Source organism: Balearica regulorum, chromosome 15 (assembly GCF_011004875.1).
Source record: "Balearica regulorum gibbericeps isolate bBalReg1 chromosome 15, bBalReg1.pri, whole genome shotgun sequence".
NCBI lineage: Eukaryota > Metazoa > Chordata > Aves > Gruiformes > Gruidae > Balearica > Balearica regulorum.
The window spans coordinates 13,540,930-13,568,565 of record NC_046198.1 but is presented as its reverse complement, the minus strand read 5'-3'; the positions used below and the strand labels follow the sequence as shown (position 1 = coordinate 13,568,565).

The 27,636-nt window shown below is 47.4% G+C and overlaps 1 protein-coding gene across 2 annotated transcripts in view; it reads right to left on the bottom strand.

The window, feature by feature from the left end:
* Nucleotides 1–1,836: 1,836 nt before the first annotated feature.
* The window catches only part of INTS1 (integrator complex subunit 1), a 30,414-nt gene continuing 4,614 nt past the window's right edge, over nt 1,837–27,636 (bottom strand). The window contains exons 10-47 of one of the 2 annotated variants that reach the window (XM_075767119.1): nt 27,259–27,435; nt 26,882–26,990; nt 26,195–26,315; nt 25,445–25,522; nt 24,756–24,913; nt 23,467–23,563; nt 22,958–23,049; nt 22,583–22,643; nt 22,013–22,210; nt 21,631–21,760; nt 21,269–21,448; nt 21,028–21,177; nt 20,272–20,451; nt 20,001–20,105; nt 18,889–19,056; nt 18,420–18,531; nt 17,802–17,963; nt 16,444–16,590; nt 15,940–16,038; nt 15,435–15,559; nt 14,536–14,790; nt 13,669–13,828; nt 12,934–13,074; nt 12,342–12,522; nt 12,140–12,263; nt 11,484–11,602; nt 10,338–10,425; nt 9,479–9,705; nt 8,472–8,595; nt 7,861–7,994; nt 7,268–7,460; nt 6,871–6,998; nt 6,260–6,372; nt 5,562–5,675; nt 4,609–4,679; nt 3,997–4,088; nt 3,771–3,880; nt 1,837–3,341 (exon numbers count right to left, since the gene is read on the bottom strand). In XM_075767119.1, coding sequence (XP_075623234.1) covers nt 3,226–3,341; nt 3,771–3,880; nt 3,997–4,088; nt 4,609–4,679; nt 5,562–5,675; nt 6,260–6,372; nt 6,871–6,998; nt 7,268–7,460; nt 7,861–7,994; nt 8,472–8,595; nt 9,479–9,705; nt 10,338–10,425; nt 11,484–11,602; nt 12,140–12,263; nt 12,342–12,522; nt 12,934–13,074; nt 13,669–13,828; nt 14,536–14,790; nt 15,435–15,559; nt 15,940–16,038; nt 16,444–16,590; nt 17,802–17,963; nt 18,420–18,531; nt 18,889–19,056; nt 20,001–20,105; nt 20,272–20,451; nt 21,028–21,177; nt 21,269–21,448; nt 21,631–21,760; nt 22,013–22,210; nt 22,583–22,643; nt 22,958–23,049; nt 23,467–23,563; nt 24,756–24,913; nt 25,445–25,522; nt 26,195–26,315; nt 26,882–26,990; nt 27,259–27,435 — 5,139 coding nt within the window. In that variant the 3' untranslated portion in view covers nt 1,837–3,225. The remainder of the gene's footprint in view (nt 3,342–3,770; nt 3,881–3,996; nt 4,089–4,608; nt 4,680–5,561; nt 5,676–6,259; nt 6,373–6,870; nt 6,999–7,267; nt 7,461–7,860; nt 7,995–8,471; nt 8,596–9,478; nt 9,706–10,337; nt 10,426–11,483; nt 11,603–12,139; nt 12,264–12,341; nt 12,523–12,933; nt 13,075–13,668; nt 13,829–14,535; nt 14,791–15,434; nt 15,560–15,939; nt 16,039–16,443; nt 16,591–17,801; nt 17,964–18,419; nt 18,532–18,888; nt 19,057–20,000; nt 20,106–20,271; nt 20,452–21,027; nt 21,178–21,268; nt 21,449–21,630; nt 21,761–22,012; nt 22,211–22,582; nt 22,644–22,957; nt 23,050–23,466; nt 23,564–24,755; nt 24,914–25,444; nt 25,523–26,194; nt 26,316–26,881; nt 26,991–27,258; nt 27,436–27,636) is intronic. The other variant, XM_075767120.1, reaches the window with a different exon arrangement.

Genomic DNA, 27,636 nt, shown 5'->3' with positions numbered 1-27,636 from the left:
CCTGCACCACACCACTCCCTCCACCTCAGCACCCTGGGGCCTGTTCCCGGCCTGGATTCAGCTGTTCCTGCATTCCTGCCCTCTCCTTGCCAGCCGGTGCTTAGCAGAGGGGCCCTGCAGCCCCCCTGGCTGCTCCAGGACTGGCCAGCTCCCCCTCGGCTCCCTCCACCGCTCAGCCCCAGCCGTGCAGGCACCGTTCAGGGCCAGCTGATGCATGGGGGCTGTGCCAGCCCTGCCCTGAGCTGGGTGCAGCCACGGGGTGCTGAACAAGCCTGTGGCCAGCCTTCCCTTCCCCATCGTGCCTCCCCTAGAGCTGGGATGGGATTCCCAGTGTGTCCAAGGAGACCAAAAGTCTCCCCACGAGCCAGCATTGAGCACATTCCCCAGCCCCACGTGGACTCTCTCAGACACCAGCCTGGGCAGCCCATGGCTCTCCTGGGAAGCTCTCGACTACAGCAGATCGCGGTAGAGAAGTGTCTAGGGAGGGATTTTGCACCACGCTGGGATGTGTGGTCTGCAACACAGACGGGAGCAGTGATTTCCACTGGGTGAGTCATGGGGATCCCACAGGCTTGGCCAGGAACAACCCTGCAAACCTCCTCCCTGCTCCTCCGCTAAGCGAGGCACCAGCTCTCCTTGAAGATGGAGGAGATGGCCCCAGCCCCCAGGAGGAGCCCGGCAGACCTGTGAAGGATAACACTGTCAGCTCAGCAGGGATGGGAGGAGAGAAGGTGCTCAGCCAGGCGGAGATGAAAGTTAGAGTGCTGACTGAAAGGTGGGCGAGTGTCAGGGCATCAGTAACGCTGTTGGTAACTGCTCAGAGCTGTCACAGCTGCCTTTGCAGACAGGGGGGACGGGCTCCTGCCCTGAGCTGTCTCTGTACAGCTGGGCGCCCCTTGACAGCCCCAATCTGGTTTCAGCGATGTGCTCCAAGCCAGGGCAACCTGCGTAGCTCCGCTGGGTCCAAACAGAGGGGGGCAGCAGACCACACATCCTGGGAACCTTCACTACAGCAAAAAGGAGAGAGACCAACAAATCATAGATGCTGCTTTTTGTATTGGGGGATCTGTGGGAAGGCCTAGCTCTGCAGCGTAACTTCCACCCATTCTCCCTCCCTTTGAATTTGTCTCCCGATCTCCCAAAAGTTGATTTCTGCTGCTGCTGAGATGCTCCTTCCACCTTCTCAGACACATCCCTTCACGCTGCTCTAAGCCTGGCCGTCGTGGTCTGAGGGCGCATGTAGTGCTGCCAAGACCTAAGCATCCCCTGCTCCTCCAAACCAGGCCTCCTGCAGCTGGCCTGCTCACAGCAGGCATCGCCACGCAGAGTAGAATTTGGGGCCAACCACGCAATTTGGTTTCGCCCATGTTTCTAGTTGCAGCCCTGGAGCGTGATTTCTGGAAAGCCCTGGCTGCAGGGAGGATCTTCACCAAAGCACCATTACTTTGAGTCGCTGTCTTTGCATGGTAGCAGTCTTGAGATGTTTTCCTTGATTCAAAGTCCTGTGAAAAGCCCTTTTCCAGCCCATCCCACACATTCCCAGCTGCTCCAGGCCCACAGCAGCACCAGAAGAACAACCTCCCTGCTCTGACAAACTGAGCAGTACCTTAATGATGTCTGATAAGGGACTAGGGTAAGAGGAGCCAGTAATCTCACTGGGAACCCTTTAGACAGGCGTTAATCCTGCTGTCACCGAGCCCCTCAGGAAAACCATTTCACTGACTTGATCTTCTTCAGCTGTTCCTCCACATAATTTATATGTAGCTAATTGCCACAGTAGTGGCTCCGGATGTGAAGCAGATGCTGCTGAGGAAAAGAACATGTTGCATCCTTAAGTGATGGCTCCAATCTCTTTATTTAAAGGCAAGGCTACTTAGAGTTGCCGGGAGGTTCAGATCTCTCCCTTTTCTCCACCTCTCTGCAAGGCCAGCCATTCATTCATATTTTGACGCACTAGCAAGAGTACTCAGCTGTGGCACTTCTCAGTTGCAAGGATGGACAATATTTCTCCACCCGGCCACCCATGAGGTCACAAGTGTCCTTGCCACCGGCCAGGAGATACAGACTTATTTACAGCTATCTATGCAATTCCTCCAGGATTTTTGTCTTTAGAATACTACAAAGATTCTCTACCAACAAGCGCAGTGCCAGAGGAATAGAGACAGACGATGTGAAAGCAAACTGGTGACTAGATTTGAGACTGGCGAATGAGCATAGGTGGCTGTTATTTCTCTGGAGCAGAGGGAAGACAGACAGCTCCTCTTCTGTCCTCTGGCAAATGCGCCACCACCCCTATCTGCAGACAAGGACCAGAGAGCAGCGGCTAGAAGAGTGACTGGGAGGAACTGGCGGACCACAAAGAGGAAACCCAGCTGCTTGTTTGAAGACTCCACTGTGACAGTGCCCAGCTGCTGGGATGTTTGCAGATGAACCAAGAAGTTTGCTTTATTTGTTTCTAAAGAAAAGTTTTCCAATAAAGCTCTTAAAAGCTGTCCAGTCAGCAGTTGGTGCTGACCAAACTCATCTATTATAGCCCACTGACCCTTCTAAACCTCCTCCATTTCCCACATATACTGTAAAAGGCCAAGATAGCTCTGTGAGCATTTGGCCACGGAGCCAGACCTTCCAGAGATGCTGGGGCTAGAATAACAAGAGGCTGAAGAACAGGGAGAGAGGATGTCAAGCTACACCCAAGGCAGCATAGAGCACAGAAAGGCACATTGGAAACAAAGAGAATTTTAATTTAAAAAGAAAAAAACAAAAAAACCCACCCCAAAACACCCACTCCCAGAAAACAAAGTGGTCTCTCGCCCTGCACAGATCTGCATGTTCCCTCCAGCACAGAAAGTGCAGAGACTTCAGTTGCAAGGGCCAGCGCTCCCTTCTGCTCTCCCAGCAGCTCTGCATTCTTGGAGAGACAAAAAAACGTAACAACAAACCAACAGCCACTGCCCTAAGACCCCATGGAGGAAGTGGTCCCTGTTTGGCACAATGTTCAGGAGATCTTTCTCCCACAATAATGGCACCTTAGCCAGGCAGACTGATCCTTGCCCCTTCCTGATCTTCAGTCAGCACACTCTCCTCTTCCAGCACAGTGTGGCCTGCCACATCACCTCTTTGATCCTCCAGCATGCGGGTTGAAATACACTGTCTCCTTCCAGGGCTTCAATGCAGCCGATGAGTCCAGTTAATTCCTCTGGAAGTGGAGCTCCCAGAACCACACGTTCATATCATGGCCTCCATGTGCAGAACCTTCAAGGCCTCTGAAATCTGAGAGCTGGTGTCGATCTGGCCGTACATCCCCACCAGGAAGGCCCTGTGCAGCAACACTGCTGCGTGCTCTGTGAAAGGGAAGGACAGCATGAGGGCTGACCCGAGAGCTCCAACATGCAAGCAAAAGCAATCCACCAGCAAAGACTGGGGTGAACACTTGCAGCTGCGCAAGAAATTCTCTCCTTCTGTAAGAGCATGGTACAATCCACCCTCTAGTAGCCCTGTGGGCATGCAATCCCGTCAGAGATCATAACTCAGAGCAAAATCCTAAGGGAGCAAATCTAATTGAAGGAAGCCTCCCTTGTCCCCATGGCAAATCTCTCCCGTGATGCTCAGACGAAAGCTGCTATTGATACAGATCACCTGCGTGTTCGATGGCCTGGTCTAGGCAACACCGACCCTCAGCAACTTCCCAGGGAGGCTGTTCCCAGCACAGGAGCCCAGCTTTGACCCTTGCGAGGCCAAGCATGCATCGAATGCAGCAGATATCAACTCACCTTGGCAAAGGAGGGTGTATTCAGGCAGGTTCCTCAGCGCTGTCTGCACCACCTCAAAGTCTCGGCTGCCAAGGCAGTACATGAAGGTGGGAAGGAAGTCTGCAGCAATGCTGGGAGTAAAACATGATAGTGTCAGTACAGCCCAGATCACTATCAACAGGCATGCAAGATGGGCAGCCAGCGGCCCTCAGTGACTCAGGATAGCCTAAGTTCTGGCAGTCCTCACCTGGGGTTGTTCTGAATGGAGCGCAAAGCCAGGCTAAAGGCCAGATTTCGGCAGGACTCCTCTGATGAACTCATCAGCTTCTGTAGGTTCGTCTGAAAGAAGATGCACAAGTTAGGAGGATCACAGGGCCATCCAGGAAGCCCAAACTCCTCAGACTTGCACTACTACCCTTCCAGCACCAATCCAGCCCAACACACATCCAGCAGGTACTAGCTGAGCCAGGAAATCCCTCTCTCTAAGAAGGATTATCTTGGTTTTGAATACTTTAAAGCACCCTCCTGTAATCTTATTCCACGTGGGACAGCTGAGTTTTCCCTGGGCTCCAGTGCTTTTGACAGAGCTCTCTCCTTGGTCCAATACTGGGAAGGGGACAGAGGGTTTAACTTCTCTATGTTAGAGAAAGAATTAAGTGAATGGTGACAGACCCAGTATGCAATGGAGAGAAGTAAATAGCGCCTGCTGTCAGAAGGCCTAACTGAAGGTAAATTTATCCTAAGATGCCGCAACAACCACCCAAACAGCAGAGGAAGGGTAGTACTTAAGTTGGCTGTGCAACACAGACTCTAGTGAAAACAGTATCTTCCAGTGGCAGCGTAAGGCACTAATACTCACAGCAAAAAAGGAGAGAATTTCTGGCCTCCGTCTGGACATCTCATCGATGTCTGTCAGCACCTCCAGGATGTCTGGTGGAAGACACAGATTTAAAGGGGTGACTGAAATTCACTGATCCAGGAAAGGATCTTTTTCCCTACAAATCCAATCTCCCAAGCAGTCAGGTTTTCCACCACCACAAAGAGCTAGAGTAATAAAGGCATTCTTCAAAAAGGATGAGAACAGGTAGGTCACGTGCTAGATCAGCACGTCCCAACCTGCCCAGGCAGAGGCCACCAGCACTATCATGTCTCAGACAGGGGAAGGAATGGAGTGGGGTGTGAGGTTTCAATGCCAGCACACCTTCTTCTGTACCTGAAAGATCTTCACACAAAGCCTCTTTTAAAAACAGTGTCCAGGCAGGATTTCTTCCCCCTATTTCTAGTGTGGAAGGAAAACTGTCACCCCAATACCAAAACTTAAGTCTGAACACTGGACATCTGTGATTTCAGAAGACCTCTGGAGAAGCAGCATGTTGTTGCCATATGCCAGGTTAACATGATCTTCTATGAAGGCCATTTGGGGATTTCTCATCAGTTTGGTATTTTTCTATCATTAAAAAAAATGGCACTCTTATCAGCATTCCAGACCCGGCTCAACACGAACTGCAATGCTTCTTGAATTACTCGTACTATCTCCCAGAGCACTTACAAGATCCTTGAAGGTCCCTGGAGCGGAGGCAGTTGCCACACTGCCCAGCTAAGTGATAACGGTGTCATAGGAAGCCTCTGTCACAGAATCACAGAAGGTTACGGACAAGTTCATCCAAAACAAAACCACATCCTAACTGCTGGAGACTTTCAAACACAAGACTGAAACAGGAAACTACCCTGTAGCTGACAGATGTGTAACAGGGTTGGTATATGTCTGCATTTGTCCTGTGTCTTTGTACAGCTCTGCAGGTCCTCGCTTACCCTCAACCGTTTGGCCTCTTGAGAGCCTCTTCATATATGGGGCCATTTCAGCTGGTGTGAGAGGAGTGAAGAGAGACACGCTGACGAGCGGGAGAGAGCCAGCTGCTGCTTCATCTGGGGGGGCGAGTTGGGGGAGAGAGAGAGAACAGGTCACTCCTGACAGTCTATGTAGTTTTAACGGGCAGACAGGTCCAGTATTCCCAACCAGTACAGTGGTGTATCATGAGCAATACTGTAATACAATTCCTGGCTCTCTCACTGTCTCGAGCCTCACTGCACCTTCTGGTACCTCTCAGTGGATGCAAAGAGAAGGAACCTTCCTGAGCTGTTTTAATACTGAATTATTTTCCCATGCAAGTTGTAAACAGTGGAGAAGTGGATGTACCCTCAGTGTCTCCTGACAGGTCAATTATTAAGTGTGGCTGAGGAAAGCAAAATCCACAACAGTGAAACTCGCCTTTCTTAAGGGCTGTCGTGCTGCTCCAGTAGTGATACCACTGGCAGGAAAACAAATTAACCCATCCCAAATACCGGTTCCAAATTGCTGAGTACACAAGTGCTATTCTCCCCTCTAAATACTCTTTTGTTGGGCTGTTACGAGAAGAACGAGCACAGCAAACAGCCCATAAAAGCATCTGTGCTACAAATATACTTCAGGTTCACCAGCTGGAATAACTCTTTCTCCCACTCAGACTCACCATCCTTCTCTTCATCTGAGCCCCTGTCCAAGACTCCACTCTTACTAGGCAGACTCAGCCCAGCCAGGAGGGACTTCAACATTGCTAGGTCACTGTTGTCTGACGATAGGTCACTGGAGGAAGAGAGATGGCACATTTAACTTTCAGTAGCAATAAGGACATGAGGACAAGGAACAGCACATATACGTACACTAAAGTGAATAGTTTCTCAGAAGCAGAAACAAGATTTTTCCTTTCATCGTAACTACAACTCAAAGGCATTTTTCTCCATATCTGAAGGTGGGACCCTGCAGCCACTGCTGAGGGAAAAGACCCTCCTGCTGGCCCTCTGGAAATGACTGCAGGGCACTACAATGCCTCAAGAGGACGTTTAGGCCGTTATGTGAGTTGAAATCACTATCTGACTTCCTTGGCCTCAGTTTTCACCTATGAAAAGGGATATGCTGCTCATCTCAATAGAGACTTGAAGGAGCTAAGGGTGAAAAAAGTGCCATATTAATAGCTATTTTGTCACATCCTCTTGCTGTCTTCTGTCTGATTAGCTCATGGCAGCCTGACTACACAAGCTCTCTATGAGCTAACCACAGGCTAAGTGGAGTAAGGAAGCTTACTGGAGTGGATCCGAGTGCTTCTGCAAGAAGGAGACAGCTGCCTGGGCATTGCATGTGATGTACTTGTGGATAAACTGGACAAACTTGCTGATGAAGGCAGCCAGGTGCCGCGAGGATTTTCTGTAGTTCTGAGAAAGGATCGAGAAGATGAGAGTTAACAAAAAAAAGCAGTGACGCACTGCCCCATCCTGCACCTCTGGGTATCAGGGAGTAGTTTTTTGATCTCCTGCCTCCTCTTTCAGCTCTCCAAGGTACTTGATACACTTTTTTTTAATCCTTGGGTGTATGAAGGTTTTCCCTTCAAATGGGAGAGAGCTAGGCTGGCCCTGTGTTACATGAGCTTCTCCATCTAGTGGCTTGCAGCCCGCACACGGAAGGGGAGCAGGGACTTTCCTACCAGCAGCAGACGGATGAAGGACAGGAGACAATCCCATAGTGCCGCCTGGTGCTCATTCTGGAAGACCTGTGGCTGGAGCAGCTCCAGGATCCCCAGGACATGGATGAAGAAGGTCAAGTGGTTCTGCTGCCTGAACTCCTGGAAGTTGAGGTGAACACGGCCGTGTAGCAGTGCTGCAATCATTGGCAAGTGCCTGAAATGCCAAACAAAAGAAAATTCAGATCTAGCCTCTTCCTGTAAACAGTTCCATGTTGTTACACCTCAGTTCCTGGAAGGAAGCATCCCTTATCCTCCCCCAGGGTTCTGGATTTGATCCCTGTATCCACAGAATCAGCAAACCCCATTTCCACCCATGTTCTGTTCTCTAGTCTCCAATTCCAAGAGGACTGTTTCCGGACAGACACGGAGCCGAAAGAGGTACCGCCTCATTATAAGAGATATGATTTTGCTGCCCTTTCTCTTGACTTCTGTACAGAAAAGCGGATTCTGTCACAATCATCATGATTGCTGGAAGTTTGTTCCGCCTCTAGGACAAGGATGGATGCTTTTCAATGAATGCCAGCCACACAGAGGGTGAAAGGGGAGAGCAGTACCTAAGAAGCAGGATGGGATGAGCCACAGCTAGCTTCCTGCAGGCCATATTGGCATCCCACACGCGGCTTTCTGATGACTTGGAGTCACTGGTGTCTGCGAGGAGGTTAATGAATCTGTGAACCAGGGCATCAAGCTAAAAGAAAAGTAATGAGTAAACAGTTAAGAAGTTTAAAGCGCAATCAAGCCCCTGGCTCTGCAGCAGTGTTTCCCAATTCCTTTCCAACTACGGAGGGGGTTAACAGAAATTATTTTCAGGTAGAATCTGCGAGCAGACACAATGTTCCAGCTGGCACAGGATCTGAAGTCCACAGTCCCTACAGACATCAAAGCAGGATCAGACGCCTGCACACTTGTGCTTTACAGAAGCTTTTGGCACACAGAAGCTTGTGGAGCTTATACTATTTTATAGAAGGATGCTGCAAAATAAACTGTGCCTGAACTCTCTGCTCCTGAGAGCGCAGGCAGGGAAGGGGCAACAGAAGAGTAAGGTAAAGAAACCAAAGTGACCCAGGAAGCTTTTGCCAGTCCTCTCCTTTTAGACTGGGCATCGAGGTAGCATCCACTCTGGGTACACAACTGGAAAGGGGCTTTCCTATGCCTCTAACTTTACCTTGCAAGTGCTGCTATCTCTGGCTCCTTCACTGGTGAGAAGCATCTCAGGCAAAGGCACAAGGAGCTCAGGCAGTTGCAGGTATATCTGAAGCAGAAGATCCTGGCAGCATTTTCCCACAGAGCTGAAGGAAAAAGGGAGAGGTCAGCCACTGGTTACTACGTTAGTTCAACTAGCAAACATCCTACATCCATCAGATTAGTAACAACCTTCCTGCCTATGGCAAACATGTAAAAGAGCAGCCACCGCTAATGTGAATCAGTGGGTTTTTTTGTCTTTCCTTCTCTTGATCATTCGCAGCCTACAGGGATCCATCCACAGCCTATAGGGATCCAGCATTAGGCCATTTGGAGTTAGAAAACTGCAGTTACAGAAGGGCCACAGGACAAGAAAGCTCTGTTTACATCTCCAGTGAAGAGTTCCTACACATGGTACTCATGGTCATCCTCATCCCGATAGGAAGAGCAGCCAGAAGCACAACTACTCACACTAGCCAGCCTGTTCTCTACACACCTGCCTCCACAGACCCCTGGCACAGTCTGCACTGGGAGGCAGTGCAATGCAATGGCAACTGAGATCACTCAGTATCTTTTTCTAACACCACCATAAGCGAGGTTTGGATTAGGTCAGTTTGTTTCACTGCCACAAATACACCATCTTCCTGTTCTTCCCTCAGTGTTAGGGCACAATCTAGTCTCCATTCAACTTTGAGAGCAATCGTAACAGTCAGAAGCAGGATGTATTGTGACCAGTGATTCAAGGGATGAGTAGACAAGAAATCCCACGTTAGGCACTGGTAATTAAAAATAACCATTGATTTAAAAAACAAAACAAAAAAACCGCATCAAAACACCCACAAAAAATATGGCAAGCATTTTTTCCTGAAGTCCTAAAAGCAAAAAAGCCTTGAAATGTAACTCTAAAAGGCACCTTCCTAGTCCAAGTACCACTTGAAATGACAAGTAATTAGAAGTAGAGTAGATAGTGCTCCCCCATTTCAACCTCACCTGCTTCCCCACTGCTGGATACAGCTGGTCAGATACTCCGTTACTTTTTTGATGCTCTCAAGGTCCCCATGAGAACAACTGAGCAACAAAGGCAGTCGGGACTGGATGAGTGTGCAGGAGGCCTCTTCTGTGTTCTGGTATCTGGTTTCTGCTTCAGCCAGGATCAGCTCCACCATGCTGATCAATTCTGATGCCTTTAGGTGGAGCACAAATTCCTCACGGCGCTTCTGTAATGCAAGAGAACACCCAAAATGAATCCCAAGATCCCTAGTTCCTTCTAGGGATCACTTTCCCCAACTGGAATAAAACATCTCTTCAGACTAGACTTAAGAACAGCCCCATATCTAGAGCTCAGAAAGCACGCATCACAGCCCAAAATGAAATCTCTTTACCCCTCTTCTACTTCTGAACTCATTTACTTCCAACTCAGCATGTGCAATGGGACAGAAACTATAATTCAGTCACCAAACCAAAGAAGTTCCTCCATGGAGAAAAGAGATGCAACTCCCTTTTCTTCGTGAAATGGGAATTAGCCCACACTGGGTTTTAGCTTGCTCACCACTGTAGCCTTGTGCCTAGATGTTTAATGGATTTTGTGGCAACCGCTGCAGGAGATGCAGAGGAAATGCCAAGTGGGCAAACTTATGTGTGTTCATATCAGCTTTTTGGACTGAGAATTGCCACTGTAATATGTAACATAGCAGAGCGGCTAAATAACCAGCTGAGGTACAGGCAGCAAACTTGGCATGCTGCACCTGTATTGCTCCAGCCACTCTTGGGCCATGGAAAAATCAGGCACTGTGAAAGCATCGCCTCTTGCTAAATCCAGAGAGGAATCCTGGAAGAACTGAACCATTACCTGAGGAGTTCTTTGGTCCCTTCCCTGCCAGATCCGAGGAATGTGAATACAGGCCCACAAGAAATCCAAGGATGCAGTTGGGTCAAACCTGCCAGAAGACAAAAGACGACAGATTTGCAATTAGAGTCAACGCAGCCCTCGGGCAGCATACAAACACATGGTGGTGTCTCTAAACATCATGAGTACTGTGAAGAAAGAAACATCTGCAAATGTAAAAATAGGATCCATTAAGTCCCAAGAAGGGGTTTGGTTCTATTCCCAGATTATGACTAAATATTTGTTGCAATAAGCACGACACAGGGTATGGAGCCAAACAAACAGCATTCAGCAAGAGTGTGGCGGCTACACGGAGTCTTGCACCACAGGCCCAGATACTGGTCACCAACACAAACAATTGGTACAATCAGACCAGTGACCCCACTGTCCCAGTGTACAGAACACCCTATCCTGGCTGTTACCCTGAATTGCAGAAATTAATTAAATTGTTAGTGAACAAGAGATGAATAAGAAAATAAACTGAAATACTGTGAGCTTTAGAAATATTGCTAGTTTAGTAATGTCCTGAATTACTACTATTAGGTGTGAGCATTTCCTGGTCCATAAGCGTAACAAGTTTAAGCAAGATACTACTACAGTGGCACTTCAGTATTTGAGAGCAATACAGAAGCTGAGAGCTAGGGCTGCTCCAGAGATCAGAACTGGGAGCCTGATGCCAGAGAGGGGGTTAGAGAAAGACTGGTAATGGAATTTAGTACAACCGAAAGATCCAGCAGAGCCTGCCCAGGTACAGAGACTGCTGTCAGTTCGCTATCCAAGCCATCTTTCAAACCCCATGTTCATAAAGATTATCAACCAGGGCAATGCTAGATGGATTACCCAGTGATTAGCACTTCCTGTTTAGAACCCAGCCAAATCTTTATGTGCTGCTTCCATCAAACAGCAGGTAATATTTATATCAAGGTACACAAATCAGCATGACTGAAATCAGCAACCTTCGCACAAAGCCTGTTTTTGGCTGGGTTACATCTCCTGGCAGATGCACCGTGGAACGTGGCAGTTCTTGTTCTCAGCTTCTGTTTGTTCTCTCTCAGACGCAATGAGACACAAACTCAAAACTCCTTTCTAGGTCCAAAAAACAAGACTCACCTTTGCTCCCGGTTTCTGCAAAGCAGAAGCCTGATGCACTGGTGCAGCGTAGTCCAGCTGGACTGGTGAGTGAGAAGAGCCAAGAGATAGGGGCGGAAGGAGGGCACCTGGGACCCTGCCTGAAAGGACCAAACAAGGAAGAGATGTAACAAACAGATCCTTCCTGCAAGGTGGATGTAGGACATACTACGTATGTTACAGAAGCATGATGATTCAGGCATGCAGACAACACAGAAGACAACACAGGGATTTCGGATTTGAACTGCAGTATTTTCTAACAGAACATGGCATCAGCCATGAAATTCAGTTCTAGTCTTAGCTTCAGCATAGCAGTTCTGGGAAAGCTATTTATCTGTCTGCAAAAATACCAATGAAAAAACAGCTGGCTGGTCTGTTACAGGACTATGTTGTGTCTCTAATGCACTTCAAAGTCCTGAAAAGAACACAGCTGAGGAAATATAATAAGATGAAACATAAACCCTTAACTGAGAAGGATGCTCCAGAATGCTCCTCCTAGGCAGCCTGTACTGCTGTGGAACTGGTAGAGCAACATGTGGCAAAATCGTAAAACTACCCCTTGCCCTGTCTCCATGTGCACGTCAGTACCCCAGAAAGGTGGTTTCAGCACAGTAGACCCTCTTCCCAACAACTCTTACTTTGTTCCAGGAGAACAACAGCTTCTGCTGGAGATCAGGGCAGCTGCTGATCACTTCTGGGTCCAACATCTCCAGCCAGTCATTCAGAAGACCAGAGGAGGGCCCTAGCCAGGCTGCTTCAGTACTGAGGGGAAAACAAAGCCAGTATCAGCAGTGATGTCATGAACCCTCCCAGTGAATTCCCATCATTGCCTAGGCTCACCTGCAACTGTCCAGCTCCTTCTTCACTGGTGTTTCTTCTTTGTCCTGGAGCAACAAGGAGCTCACCACAGCAATTGGTTTCATGGCAGGAAATCTGGCAGTGGTCTCAACAGTAGCTGAGAAGAGGACAGTCAGGAGTTCCTCCAAGTACGGAGAGTGAGTTTCAATCAGACCTTGAAGAACTAGCAGAGGGAGAAAGATGTCACTTCTTAACTTCAGGATGTGGTGAAAGCTATGGAACCTTGTAAGAGTATCATGAAGGCAATCAGTCCAGCATTCCCAAAAGCCTGGCTCAGTAAGAAAGAGGGAAGCCATTTTCAGCTGGGATAGTAGGCTTCTATTTCTCATTTTGCTAGTGGAAACCAAGAGTTTGCCGAGAGACTTATTCCCAGCCCCACATCACAGTTTATAAACCCACATACCAGTGCAGGGGAAGGAGCTGATACAAGATAGGACCAAGTTTAGATCAGTTCACATTTTCTGATCCAGGCAGAAGGCAGCTTCCCACAGCCTGCACACTAGGCACTCCCTTGCTGGGCTGGCAGTTCAACCTGCTGCTGCAACAGGGAAGGAGAGCAGGACGCCAGCCATACCTTTGCTGATAAGCTCCGGCTCCACATTACACTTCTCTCCTGATTTCAGGGTTGCAATGATGGCACGTACCGTGGAGCTGACCAAGTCAGGGTCGTGACGGAAAGTCAGAGCTTCTGTGAGGTGCAAGAAGCCACCTCGAACTGCAAAGAAATTAGTGTTGGCATCATAGGGCCAAGCCAGCCCCCACATTAGGCTTCTCTTCTACAGATGCCCCATGTTGTTCCAGGGCACAACTACTCAAGCATACAAACCCACTACTACCGTTTTACTCCCACCCAAACCCTTGACAGCTCTTTTGCATGTTACAGGAATATGTGGCTCAGAGAATACTCTGTAACTACAAACCCAATTCTATGTCTAAGCTCTTGGTTATAGACTCCTCCTCCCAACAGATGGCAGATGATAAACAACTCTACAAGTCATGATGTGACCTTGTTCCAGAGGCAGTCTTGCATGCACATCCTTCAGGACTACAGCTAGCACAGAACTCCTGGGCTGAGCAATCGAAGTTTTCCCTGAAAGATCTGCTGTGCCTGGTGAGATGCTACCAAGCGTCTATGCTAAACCCCCAGGAAGTCTGCATCCTCATCTATAGCATTGTACAAAACCTCTCTTTGCTACTCCTACGCACACCTCTCTAACAGGCAGCCCACCCCACTTTCTGCTCTGGGTGCAGTTTGGTTTCTGTCCCTTTCTTGTCCCACTCAGTCCCATAAGCTGCACAATGCCAGTACCGTCATTGATCCTGTGCCTTGAGGAGTACTGCACAGCAAAGGCCTTCAGCTGAGCACGCAGAGGACCATCTTCCACTGCAGGGTTCTCCAACCACTGCAGCATCTGCATGAGGACTTTGAAGAAGAGTGAGGAGAAGGCAGTGTCTTGTGGCATGCAGCGCTGGGGAGAACAGCAGAACAGGCTTGCTTATACACACTTCAAGAATACAACAAAGATAGCAGGAAAGATGCAGACAGTGGCACATACTGCCAGAAATACATAGAGCACACCTACTGTTACGCTGTAGCTCACTCAAATCAAGGTAGCAGCTTCTGGTGTACAATGTAAGACAAAAGACCCACTCTCACACACACACAAAATACCTCTCCCAGCATAACTAGCGGTAACATTGTGCCTTCTTTCACCATGATGAAAAGAATGAGATATTTCATTGAGTAACTTGAAGCCTACTCTGAAGATTTCTTTAAGGAATTACAGACTTCAGCTTTCAAGTTGTCTGCAAATGCCCTGACTTGCAAGACATGTCCCTGCTACAAAATAGCACAGACTAGAGATCCCAAAACTAACAGAGATCCACAGCCGCAAATCCTCAGTACTGCACAGTTCCCAGACGAGGTAGGGTACACCTAACCCTGCACATAAACCCCAATTCTCAGCAGTGCTGGGCTAATGTGGCCAGCCTGCGTCCAGACGCCTACGTCCAGGCAACTTGAGGCTCTCCCTCTGTGTCGAGCTCCCCAGGCTTCATTTCCAGCATTATACAGGTAGAGGGTCTGCACGCAGCAGAGCAGATGCACTGCAGACTTTGTTTCCTCCTCACCCCTCTTTGTTAAACGCTACAAAGATTCTCGTCCTTCACCGCTCACCTGATACTGGTACAACTGGCGCATCAGCGGGCAGGAGATGAAGTGGTTACGATGCATCGCCATCACCAACGCACCGCTGTGCGGAGAGTTCATCAGTGCAGCTACTGCCTGGAGAAGTCGTGCTGTGATCCCAGTCACCTGTGTGTTCCCTTGGCGGATGTGAGCCAGTTCCTGCCCCAGGGCCTGCTGTAACGCTAGGGCGAGTGGGCGCAGGTTTGAATTCTGCCATCGTGGGTCTGGATTTAGTGGGAAAAGCTGGTAGGACACAGAAGGGAGTAAGTTTGAGAGCAAATGAAAGGACTTGCTGTACCGTAAACATCCTGAGGCAGAAGACTGATTTACCTTGTACGATTATACTGACTGTGGGCTAACTGGAACCTTCTGATACGGCTTTTTCAATATTTTAGTGCCTGGTACAGGAACATACACAGCATCTACACAACCCCAACGGAATATTAACACTGACATTGTGGGGGAATCACCATACTACCCAAATACGGGCAACCAACTTGGCCAATTAATTCCCTGTAGGCTCCTTCTAGAGTCAATGGAGAGAGGGAGGCTCTGCAAGCAGACACGCCAGAGTACAAACGCTGTTTGCACACAGCTTTGCTGCCAAGGCCCTGAGAGCATTTCATAAATCCTCCATCCACTGCTGAGAGGAAAGGCGCTATACACAGAACAAACAAGGTGCAGAGACAGTAACATGCTAGTAGGCACTGACAGTATTAGGCATGATCAAAAGCCACCTCATGTTCAAACTACAAGAAAAAAAATTCATACTTATTGCCTACAAACACTGCGGGAGGAATGGGTCAGAAGAATGCGAGTATAAGAGAAATGGATTTTGTAAAGCTGCTGCAGGGAAGCAGCTGATCAGCTAGAGGTTATACCAGTACCTGCAGAAAGATGCCTGCCAGATCATCTTCTGGGCCCAGAACCCGGACCTGGCTTAAGGCCCGGATCCGGTTCTGGCCTTGAGAATTCTCAGGACTAGATTTTGACCTTGCAGCCTCAGTGCTGTCTGCAAGAGGAATAAAAGAAAAGAAAGAAAAATGTCATTATGGTAGCTAGCATCTGGACCCCCAACACTGGATCACCTCCAGCTTTACAGTCTCTAACTACCAAGGAATTCAGTAGCTTTTCTCTTGAGGCCGAGCATGACCTATTTTTCCATATCACTCAGAACAACTCATTGTAGTAAACTCCAAAAATATTGGAATTTCTCCCTTTGCTGAGAGTGAAAAACTCTAGCAAGGACTAGTGTCTAACTGTAGCTTACTGATATATTGCAACACAACCCCTTTTGAAGGCAGCTCTTCCTGTCCTTCTCAACAGCAAGAGAGGAAGGAAGTTTGGAAGACAACTTTGATATTCAGAAGTTTAGGCTAGCGCAGGCAGTACCTCGGCGGGCTGGTAAGGAGGCAGTGAGCAGGGAGTGGAAAGTCTGGCCTCCTGTCGCTCCTCTCTCATGCTGAACCTCCACAAGGTGAGCCATGTAGTCTGAAAAAGGAAAAAAATAGGAACACATCATCATCCTCTCCTCTTTAATAAAGCAGGACAGAATTGGCTGCTGTTTGTACAGCTCCCACAGTGAAGAAAATTTGCTGTTCCTATGGACTTTGTAAACACAAAGCTTAAAGCCTTGTTTCTTTTACAAGGTAGCCTCCAAATTACTTTTTAGACTCTGTCCAATGCAATCCACAAAACCCTTCTCTATTTCAGGAAATACAGCCAAGGGCCATCCAGACAAGCTCTCAGGAGGCGTCTACAGTGACAACAGGCTGCCAAAGCAGCCTGTGCACAGAGTTTGCTGAACTAGTTTGCATTTTTCCAAGAAAGTCAGAGGAGATACTCGTGAAAACTGTTCAAGAAAAAGTAAAAGTCAGCCTCCTATGAAGCTCTTACTCTTGTCCATGATGTTCTGCTCCAGTGTCTGCGGGTCATGAGATACTGCCTGATCCAGGTACTGCAGAAGTTTGCTCATGCTGGAAACTGGGATTCCAAAGGACTGAACAAAGAGAAGCAGCTGCTGCGGCTCCAGGTCCTGCAGGGCTGAAACACACAAACACTGGGTCCTCAGACCTCCAAATTGTCCACAGAGGGTCACCTTTATTACCTGACCTTGGTGCTTTTGGCTGGACCAACAGTGACACATTAATGACAGGGCTGCAGAGAGCCTAAAGCCAGAAGTCTGACAGCTGCCTACTATGTTTTCTTTCCTCTGCAAATCATTGTCATCTTATTGCATCTTCCAGTTAATTCACTCACTGGCTAATTTGATCTTCTGTTTAATTTGATCAAAACCTCAGGAACCCAATCATTTGTATTAAAAAATAACTTCCACCCTATCTGTTGATGGCTGCAAGCAGGAATTATAAAATAATTCAATCACTGGCTATGAGAGCTGTCATTTAATTACTAAGAAAGGGACGAAAGCTCTGAATACCAAGAAGACAAAGAGCACTGATGAGCTGTGCAAGGACAAAAGTCACTGCAGGTATAGCTTACATCCTTCAGACACTGCTTTCTACATTGCAAGCACAGCATGCCCTATGGAAGCAGCGCTGTGCCTGTTGTCTGGTGACTGCGTAACTTAGTTCAATCTGAATCGTTGTAACAAAGATGAGACTCCAATTCAGAGTACCCCATTTCCTTTAAGAGACACTGAAAGCACAATATCCACACAGACTCACTCCCCTGCTTTAAAAGTAATAGTGACTGCATATAAAAGCCAGCAAGATTCAGCACTTGGATCAGAGTAGGAGGAACTGCCTTCCACATGCAATAAGCAGCCCTACCAAAGGCACCGACCTCCTCTTCAGTCTCAGCTTTCACTGAGTTCTGCTCTTAACGCTGTGAGGATTAACCTATGGGTCTGATGGTTAGCGACCTTGTATCCTTTCTCAAACCCTTGTTACATGAACCACACATTGTGGCTGCGTAGGGAATACCCCTGGGACACCTCATAATATTCCCTGCCTGGAACCAGCTCATATTCTGTACATCTGTTTGACAGCCTAAGGGACGCAGCAAAGAATCTGTTGTATGTTTACACTGCAACTGTCACAAAATCCATGGGCACACTGTTTTCTCAATCCAAGCTCCCTGCTCAGCTGCAGCGTCTGCAGTGACCGATGGCCCCACCCAAAGGCATCCAGGTAGGACGGCTGGGCACACAGAGGACTGAGCAGGGAAACCTCTCCTTTTCCTTTCAGGAGGGTCTGAAACACATTGGTGTTTGTTGAAACATCCCACAGGCTCACCTGCATCCACAAGACGCGGGACCTCAGAGCGGATCATACGCAGCTTTAGCCAGTCGGGGAGCAGCAGAGCCTCCTCTGAGGTGTCAACCAGAAAAGCAGTAGGAAGGGGCTTTTTCTCCGGGAACCATATATCCAGTAAGGTATAAAAATCACCATCCCCTGCTTAAGAGTGGATACAAAATTATGTCCCATGTTCATAAGCACCTAGAACGCCCTACCCTTCTCCATACAAATCAATACACCAGAACCATTTCTTGTTCAAAGGTCAGAAACAACTCGGGAACAAACATCATTGAGTGGAAATGTGAACTACACATCTGAGTGCCCAGTTCTTGCACTACAGTAAGTCTCTGAGTCCTTCTTGTTTAGCAGGGAGGGACACACCACTATTTTAATATTTCCTGCTGTCTGCAGAATCAAAAAAAATAAGCCTGCAAATCCTTCACTCCGTGCAGCAATATTCTGATAGATCTTAGAGCTACAAACAAATATTGCAAGGGACAAGTCTGTGAGTAGAAGGATTAACACCAGCCTAACCTGTTTGGAGATGGCAGATAGAGGAAAGTCTCTCTGTATTGTCCATGACCCCTTGAATAAATCTGAGCACACTTCACTAACCTTGAGGTGGCCCTAGTGTCAGGAGAATAACCATGGCATGAACCACAAGGATGTGCATAGTGGCCGTTTCTCCACTAGTCCAACGAAGGAACACCTGATCCTGGGACTCTGACTGGAAAAAGGCAGAAAAAAACAGGATGAACAAAGGTGGGGAGAGAAAGGAGAATGAGATCTGCGAGAAGCAGATGAAAGGAGAACATGAGAATGGACAAATTTGGTCAGACCAAAGTTCTACCTAGTCCAATATCTCCAACAGTGACCACAAAAGATACTCAAGGAAAAGTTAAAAGAGCTTTTTATGTATGCACACACTTGGCTCTGATATTATGCCAACCTCCAATTATTTTCAGATCAGGGAATTCTTGAACCAGACATGGTTTCTACACACTCAATAACCCACAATGGGCTTCTCTTTCATTAACTTGTCCAGTTTCTTCCACCTGCTTAAGAAAGGCAGGGAGGCACTCACCCAGCTGTAGACCTCCTCGCCCTCCTTACTCTGGCGCATGCGTTTGATGTAGCGAGAAAAGATGGAGAGAAGAGCAACAAGCACTGCATCTGATTCAGCACAGTACGAGAGCTTGGAGAAAAGGTGAGACATGATGGTAGAGCGCTCCACTATGAGTCGGGCTACGTCCTGCAAGAGGAAAAGATCCATGAGGTCTTTACTGAACAACACAGCCAGGTTCTCCTGCTTCATTGTGTCACATTCTCCAGCTTCCATCATCAGCCCAGTTAACACCACTCTGGACATCAACGTGTAGAGTCAAGAGTAAAGCCATTACAACAGGGCAAACACCAGTGCTTTGCATGCATCTTGTGATACCTTACAGTGTCCCCAGTTGGAGCACAGCTGCGTTCTGATGCATCCCATTACAAAGTCAGCATTTGCCCAGTAAAAACCTGCATTTCTCTGAAGAAACAGATCTACTGACTCTTATCATTTAATATTCCCCACATACGTAAACAGATCTATGTAGGCAGAAAGAACACACGAGCCTCTAGATCTGTGCATCAATCTCCAAAAGACTGTTACGAAGGATGTAGTTCAATGGACTTAAAAGCACTAAAAAAGCACCCAGAGATAGAACAATGAAAAAAATAAAATCATTGTATAAAAGCCAAACATAAAAAAAAAATAAATCACCAAAACCTTTAAAAAAAAAAAAAGTATCAGAAATCCGATTTGGTTATAGAAAGTGCATATCCCACCACTAAGGTTCCCGACTTCCCATTCTCTCCCCAGATACATATGACTGCAGGTTTAGCACCTGCTTACTTATGAAACACTACCAGGTGATGGGATTTCCTTCAAATCACTATCCACTCTTGCATTCCCCGTATCACCTGAGATGGGCTGCTGGACTGGAGGTTATTGCTCTGATATAATTTCATGATACGAAACAGAAGACACAGGTTTCCTTCCAACACATACGCAGAAACACAAACCCGCAGTTCTCAGATTCACATGCTCTCAAGAACCTCATGGTGCTGGTACAGCAAGTCACGTATCTACCACTGTCCTGAGATGCACCAGGTCTCCCCATGCAATCCCTCTGCCCTGACAACCTGGCCTCTCACCAGAGCGAGGTCATTGTGCTGTCCCTGTTCCTCCACTGGCGCATGCTGGGAGAGGTACACCAGGTAAGCGCTGATGGTCTGGGGATCTGTCTCCATGTGGATGGCCTAGAATGAGAATTCCTCATTAGAATTCAGGATTTAATGAAAACAAACACCAGCATAAGAAAAATTCTCCTGCAAACATGTCAGTATCACACCCACATGCAGTTTGCTCAGATTCGTTGTAGCATGAGTAGGACAAAGATTAAGGTGGTCACTTATCCTTTCCTACCTGTTGCAAGGCAAGAGCTGTTGTTGCTCTAACACTGTCAAACAGCGGCAGCCTCGGGAGGTCTCTCAGCAGCCACTGATATCCCTGCAGCAGTTCAGAATCGCCAGAGTCTTCTTCCATGGGGTGATCTTTCTCCTCTCCATCACGCAGTCCCCCTTCTGACAGCACCAAGGACAGGCCCTGCAGAAGTCACACGGACACAGCTGTTGTGTTTGAAGCCACAGCTGGAACGCTAGTTTCATACTAGTGAATATAATAGAAACAAGCTTCAAACATCATGGAACAATCCAAATGCAGCACACAACAGGTTTCATATGGAATGTGTTTGCTTGACAGCTACCCTGCTTGAAGTTTCAGTCTTCTCTAAGCATAATCTTTTTGAGGTCTCTGCAATTATCCTTGCCTTGACTGTGCTCTAGAGCTCAGGCACTCACTCATTTACATTCCCCACAGACAACAGCTGCTGCCAATTACTCCATGTAGCACATGATCTGCTGAGTCTACACCTGAACTTCGCAGGAAACATAGCAAAATCCAGCTCTATCTTAAGAAAAGTACTACTTGGCTGTTGAACAAAGGAAGTTTATGGCAGCAGGGAGCAGAAGAGCATTTGATGGGATCTGGAGATTGAGACAAGTTACTGAAGAAGGATGACATGAAATAATTTCACCGCACAGGCTCTGGACTCATGAGAATCCAGGACTCTGCCCTCAGCTTCTGACAAATCCTAGTCAAGAAGATTTTCATTTTGCTCACCTTCATGGCCAGGACCCGTGAGGCCACCTGGGAGGAACTCAGGCGTCGTAGGAAATAGTCAAGCACCTCGCAGGTTGTCTGTTCATCTGCTTTGGGACCCAACAGCAAGTCTTGCAATCGTCCAAGCAACTGCCTTTGCTTCTGTTGTCTCTGTGGAGCAAGAAGTTGGCCTTTTCAGTAAAATCAAAGGTGGGATGCACAGAAAGTAGATAACAGAAACGATCCCCAAAAGACTACTCACCTGGCGTTTCTTGGCACGCTGCTCCTTACTCTCGCCTTCCTCTTCTTCTTCACCTGAGGTTGATTCATCAGCAGCATCATGAAGCAGGAACTCACAAAGGCACTGCACGGGTAGGACGTCCAAGGAGCCCTCGCTGGACTGAACCAGATCTGCCAACCATGGCATTGACTGCGATGAGGCCTAGGAAGCAGAAGAATGACAATGCAAGATCAGCAGGACATAGATGCAGCACACCGATCATTTAATTCCTGTAAACCACCTTCCCCTGCATCTTACTTAGCTTCCTTTTGCCCCTCACTCTGCTCAAGTCTCAGAGATGAGGGATCAGATCCCAACACAGCCAAGCCATCGAGGGAGCCCACCTGTCTTTGAATGATGTTGAGAAGAAAGTCAGGATGACGACTGCGACACAGCAGGTGGCCTAAGCGAAGTGACTGGTTCAGGCTTTTCACCTGTTCCAGGACATGTGGTGGGGGTCTGCGTGGGGGGCCCCTGCCAGAGAAACAAGAAGTTATCCACAGGCAGACATACGTTCACTCTGGTGTTGATGAGGATCAGTCAGTTCAGCAGCGCATGAGGGCCACACGCAGGTAGCGAAAGAAGGACAAGGACTAAATGTGACACATAGCCAACCAGATCTCAGGGCTCTGCTTGCCCACATCAACCACCCTACGAGCAGCAAGGATTCCTGACTGGCATTAACTGGGATTTTAGTATGATATCAGACTGCAGAAGGCTACTTACTGAGGGTCCAGACTTGTCAGCTGGGACAGCAAGAGGCTGCTGCTCTCTGTAATTGTTTGTTTTGTGGATGCAGCAGCCAGATGACCCTCAAATGCAAGAATCTCCTGTTTTTCTCTCTGGGAGATTTGAAGTTCACGATTAATCATCTCTGTGCGTGTCTCCTCATCCGTCAAGGTACATTGAGGATAGGAATAATTACTGAGAAAGTAAGTTAAAAAAGAAAATTGTTATCTTGGCCTATTCAAAATTTATGAACCACAGTCAGAAAGTCCCCAGGACCTCGGCTCCATCATAGAAAAAACAAGGCAGCTTCAATGGGGCCAGGGAGACCAAGACCTTTTCAGCAAGGTGCATCAGTCATTCCTCCCTTTTTCTCAGCTTTATTCTCTTGTTTATACTATTTCTGTTGGGGGGAGGCACCTCTCCCACTCAAACTGCAGTGCTGCTGCCAGCCAGCTTATTTTACATCAGTTCCGCTGGAAAGGAAGGAGCCAGCTGGCACAAACTTCATTCAGAAATATGTGTTTTCGGTGGTCTGTTTGATTTGTGTAGGGATTTAAGCATACTAACTTGGTCATGACCATTTCCATAAGCATCTTTAGAGAGGGGTACTCCTCCCATGCAGCCAGACCTGCAACAGAGAAGGGAAAACAGGGAGAAAGTGAGGGTCTTTATACATATTCTAACACACTCCAAGGTGGGGAGACACACAACAAATTCACAATGGAACAGCTCGCCATGCTTAGAGCACAGACAATGTGATTCCAGCTGGTCCAAACCCCCACACTGCGTATTTTTGCACACACAGGAAATATGTAGTTAGTTAACTGCAGTTATCTCACCAACCCAGCACATGCCTTGAACACAGGCAACCAGACTTCAGCAGACAGCACCTTGGCCAATTTTTGCAGCAGAACTAGTATCCTGAGAAGTGTCCACACTCACCAATGTTTTCAGGATTGAATGCAGCCACTACAAGCAGGAGAGGCCAGGCTTTCCAGTAGAGGGTAGAAATAGCTAGGTTTGGAGGCTGGTACCTGTAAAAGCCATCAACAGATACAAGCAGCTGGATTCGGTTATTTAAGCCTATCTCAAGAGTGCTTTTCTCCTCACACACTGTTTAGATTCAGCCACACCAGTTCAGTGGTCTTCAAAGAAAGAAAAAAAAAACAACCCAAAAACCAAAAAGCACCTCTCTCAGGAGGGACAGCAGTGTTCAGCTGGAAATTTCTAGAGTAGGAAGGTCAGAGTGCTTGCAGAGGAAAGTCCACTCCATGACTCAAGTCTTACTTGCCCTAGAGAAATTTCCACCTGAACACAGCATTGAAAAAGTTTCCTCATGATTTTATTATTAGAGATTGTAATAGGGAAAAGCATCTTAAAATCTGTGAACTAGTATTGTAAGTCACAAGGTGAAAAGATCACAACAAGATTGTCTATGTGATAAGCCTTACCCTGGGGGCAGCTGGATATTCTCTGGATGGTGGTAAGTGCACAGATTTAAGACCGCATCGATCAGCTGGATTCTTTCTACCCTCAGGACCTCGACATCTGGAAGAAGAGAAGACTAAGCAAGTTATTGACCTGTCTATCTGGCTGGAAGTCCTTCAAAAAAAGCATCATAGTATAACAAAAATTTTACTTCAAGCAACTATGTTATTGTGGGCTTGTTCTCATGATACTACTGGAACAAAAAACCAACAATACTTAAAAAGCAGCAACACTTAAAAAAGCCGCAAGTCAATATATAAGGATATCGAGCTTTTCAGCTGCAATTTGGTTTAAATTCTTAAGGGCAGCTTTTTTTCCAAATGCATCCAATATCATACATCTATCTTTTTCAGAGTTCAGACACACTCCTCCAGGTTAGCAGTGAATCTGCTCAGAACTTCCGAGGCTCAGAGGAACTAAAAATGCATTTTAACTGTGTTGCAAGTTTTCACACTCGCTCTAACTTAACTGAGTCTTCCAATATTTGAGATGGTGTGGCATATAAAATGCTATACTGAGAGGCTGGACACATTTTCACAGGATATTCAACAGCAAAGTCTAGCTCGTGCCACTTGCACCGACCAGATCTGGATTAGACTTCACTATTCACCAGGCAACGCTAAAAGCACATAAGATCCTTTAGACTCAAACTCTGACAACCCCCTCAACTCTGACAAAACCACACACAGCTCAACTGAATGGACATACTCTCCAAGGATGCAGGAATTTGGAGAAATGCTGAATGAATTCATAAAAGGGGTAAGAGTTAAGGCTGCTTTTGTAACCGCTATTCTGTAAGTGTTTGAGTAATGGAATTGGCAGGAACATACAACACACGGGTTAATTACTTTAACTTCCAACGCTTTCATTTTTGCATGGCCCAAAAATTCCTATTCATTTTACAGTATGTATAAAGGACTAAACTGAATTTAAAAATGCTAACTAACAACTTTGGGTGGTTATTCACAGCCCTTCATCCTCAACACAACCAATAATTTCCCAAACACTCCATGACAGAACATCAGTAACAGGGAGAAACAGTAGGAGAAATTAAGAAGCTTCTCTAGTGAGAAAGCAACAGCAATACGTGTCTGGCTTTGAGCCAAATGCTTAGCCATCGCAACTAAAACATGCTTTAAGTGATGCAAAGGCTCCTTGGTACGTGGTAGGAGCCACCTCAGCCCCAGGTGGCAGTAAGAGGACATGCAGACAGAAGTAACCACTTGCTGGCTGGAGCTTTGTGCGGTCTTACCATCTGCTTGCACAGCCGCAGCCCGCTTCACCAAGTGGTCTGCGAGCTCCATGGCATCCGCAGGGCCGAGAGGAAGGTCCCGCGACAAACCGATCACAAGGATCCGCATCAGTGTGTCTTCAAGAATAGGCACCTCAGAGCAGAGGCGAAGGAAGAAGCTGCATGAGACATGAGACATCAATCATGCTTCTTTTGACAGCAGCATGAGGGTTCCTGAAACCCTCCGCAGCCCCTAGAGCTCATCAGAGCAGACGATAAATCACAGCTTAGTTTACAACCCCTTCCCTGGTCTCCAGATCCAAATGCAACTACCCAAAACAATTTTTTTTGTGGAATATTGGTCATGTTGCCTTGTTCCTCTGCACTTCTGCACTGCCTGCTGGAGTCTGAGCTCCTTAAGGTTACCCCAGTACAAACCAAACAGTGCAGGGCTGCCCTTCTTACAATTACAGCATCAGGATGCAGAACAGCTTGTCACAGGGAACAGGAATGAAGGAGGAAGAGGAACAGATGGAGAATGGAGCAACATCCTTCAATTTTAAGGCAATGTAACAGATGAAGAAAACCTGAGCACAGTTCCAAGCCTTTCCAGCACAGTGCTATATAAGGAACACCAGAAAAGACCAGTTCTGCCTCCAGCTACAGCAGCTCTGTGCCTGTACCCAGCTATGAGTGGGGTGCACACTCACTTGCGGTCACTCTCAGGGGGCCAGTTGTCCCATTTGTAGTAGGTTTCTGGCTGTTCTGTGAAGAGCACCTTGTGAAGGCTGTAGGGATGAAGAGGACAGTAAACACCATCTGTGTGAGGCTCAAGAACACATTCAACAGTTCAGACTCCCCAAACTCCTGCTAATGCTTCCTATCCTACACATGAAGGAGCTTCCTCAGATAAGCTCGTCTAGAAAAAGTAACAACATGAATCATAACAGAGAAGACGACACAGTACGGGCAGTGGGCTTTTATACTTTCAGCAATATATCTCGCTTACTATTAATTCTGGCTTGAGCTGCCTCAGCAATGCCTTGTACCAGACCCCAGGACACAACCTGTCCCCCAGAGGCAGGCAGAGAAGGCAGCGCTATCTACGGAGTCCTCAACCGTACAGCATGGAAAAAGATGTCAGACAGAAGAACAACAGGGGTCCACAGGGATCATGCTTAGTCAGGTAACTGGAAATTCTCTATTGGGTGGACGTAAATAATACAAATCAGAAATATTTTCAATTATCGTATATTTCTGGTAAAAGGATGCATCTGCAGGTATTCCTGAGAGGGAGACAGTCCCAGCCTGAACCCTGCTAAAACAGTTTCTGCTCCCTGTCTGATAAGGGGAGAGAATCTAGACAAACCCTGGCATATGTGTGATTTTTCATGATGTGTCATACACTGTTGGGAAAGGGACTGGTTATGCACAGCAGATCACCAGGCTGACTCTCTTACCAGTGCACATAGTCCTTTGGAGCCAGCTTGCTGATAGATGGAACGACTGTATGAAGCCACCAGACAGCATCTCGTTGGATAGCAGCAATTTGGTTCTGGAAAGAGCGCAGCACTTCCAGGTCTGAAAAACAGTTGAGTTACAAACACATATCACGACCCCCATCAGAGGCCAAGCAGGAGAGGGTGGCTGTTTCAAGAGCAGAGAGTAAGCAGGAGCTCTGAAGCATCGACAGTAAACTGGGGAGAGGTGTATCAGATAGCCTTGAGCATCCCAGCACTGACAGCACACATACTTTGCTTTCTGACACATGCTGCAACAAAACCCAGAGATGTAGCATGGACAAATTAGCATTGAGAGATGACGACATCTGGGCAGTCACTGCAGTGCCACCCCAAAGGCCTGTCTTCTCAGGTAATCCTCTCAGCTTGAGGCCCCTCCGTAGACAGTTCCCCTTCCCCAGCCTCTCAACCCCTGCTTCCGTAGATACAGGAAGCACCCAGCCACGCAAATGTCGTATCTCCCAACTCTGTCAGTCTCGGGATGATAGCAAACCCCTCCACGATGCCTCTATTCAGAATGGAGGCTTACGCCCCTTCCTAACCCTAGCTGCAATGTTCCCCCAACCTCAGAGGGAGATATCTAACAAGCTGCCCATCTTCAGAGGGAGCCTAGGTTGTTCTGCTTACTCTTTTTCTCTCCTTTGTCCCAAGCAATTCCAGCCTCCTTCACCTGGGCTGTAATACCAAGCATCATGGAGACAGCCAGCAGATCGGTTATGTGGATGACAAACCGCTCCTTAAAAAAAAAAAAAAGTAAAAAAAAAGTTAAAAGAAAAAAAGGGAGTTGAATAAGCAATACCCGGAGCTGCCTTCTGGAAAAGTGTTCGTCATCAAAAAAGACAGTCATATATGTTTGGAAATGGGATACGGGAGTGTTGCTATGAGATGAGACACACAAACACTGACTCACTCAAAGAGCAAAAGAAAGAACAGCCAGAAAAACAGCTATAGAAGAGCCCAGCACACCACTGGCACGTCCAGCAGCACAAGGGTCAAAGTGGTACCTTGAATTCCATTTCTGCATACTGGGCCTCCTTCCGTTCCTGCATAAGACCCAGACAGAAGGCCTGGAAGTTGATCTCATGTTTCGTCTGTTTGATGATCTCTCGCAGCAGAGCCCGTGAAGCTCGCAAGTAATCGTCCTTAGTAGTCAAAAGATCCTGGAACACCATTGCTAGGTACTGAAGCCATACAGAAAGAGAAAACTTTCAGTGCATTGTAATGTATCTGCATCCACAAAACGAGAAGACGTAAGGCAACAACGCTGGTGGCATGCCTGGTCCTTCAGACCCCCGGGGACCCATAATAACATTTCTGTCATGAAACTTCATTACCACAAGGTTGGTCACCCAGAATGTGGGAGTTAGAAAATATCCATGCAC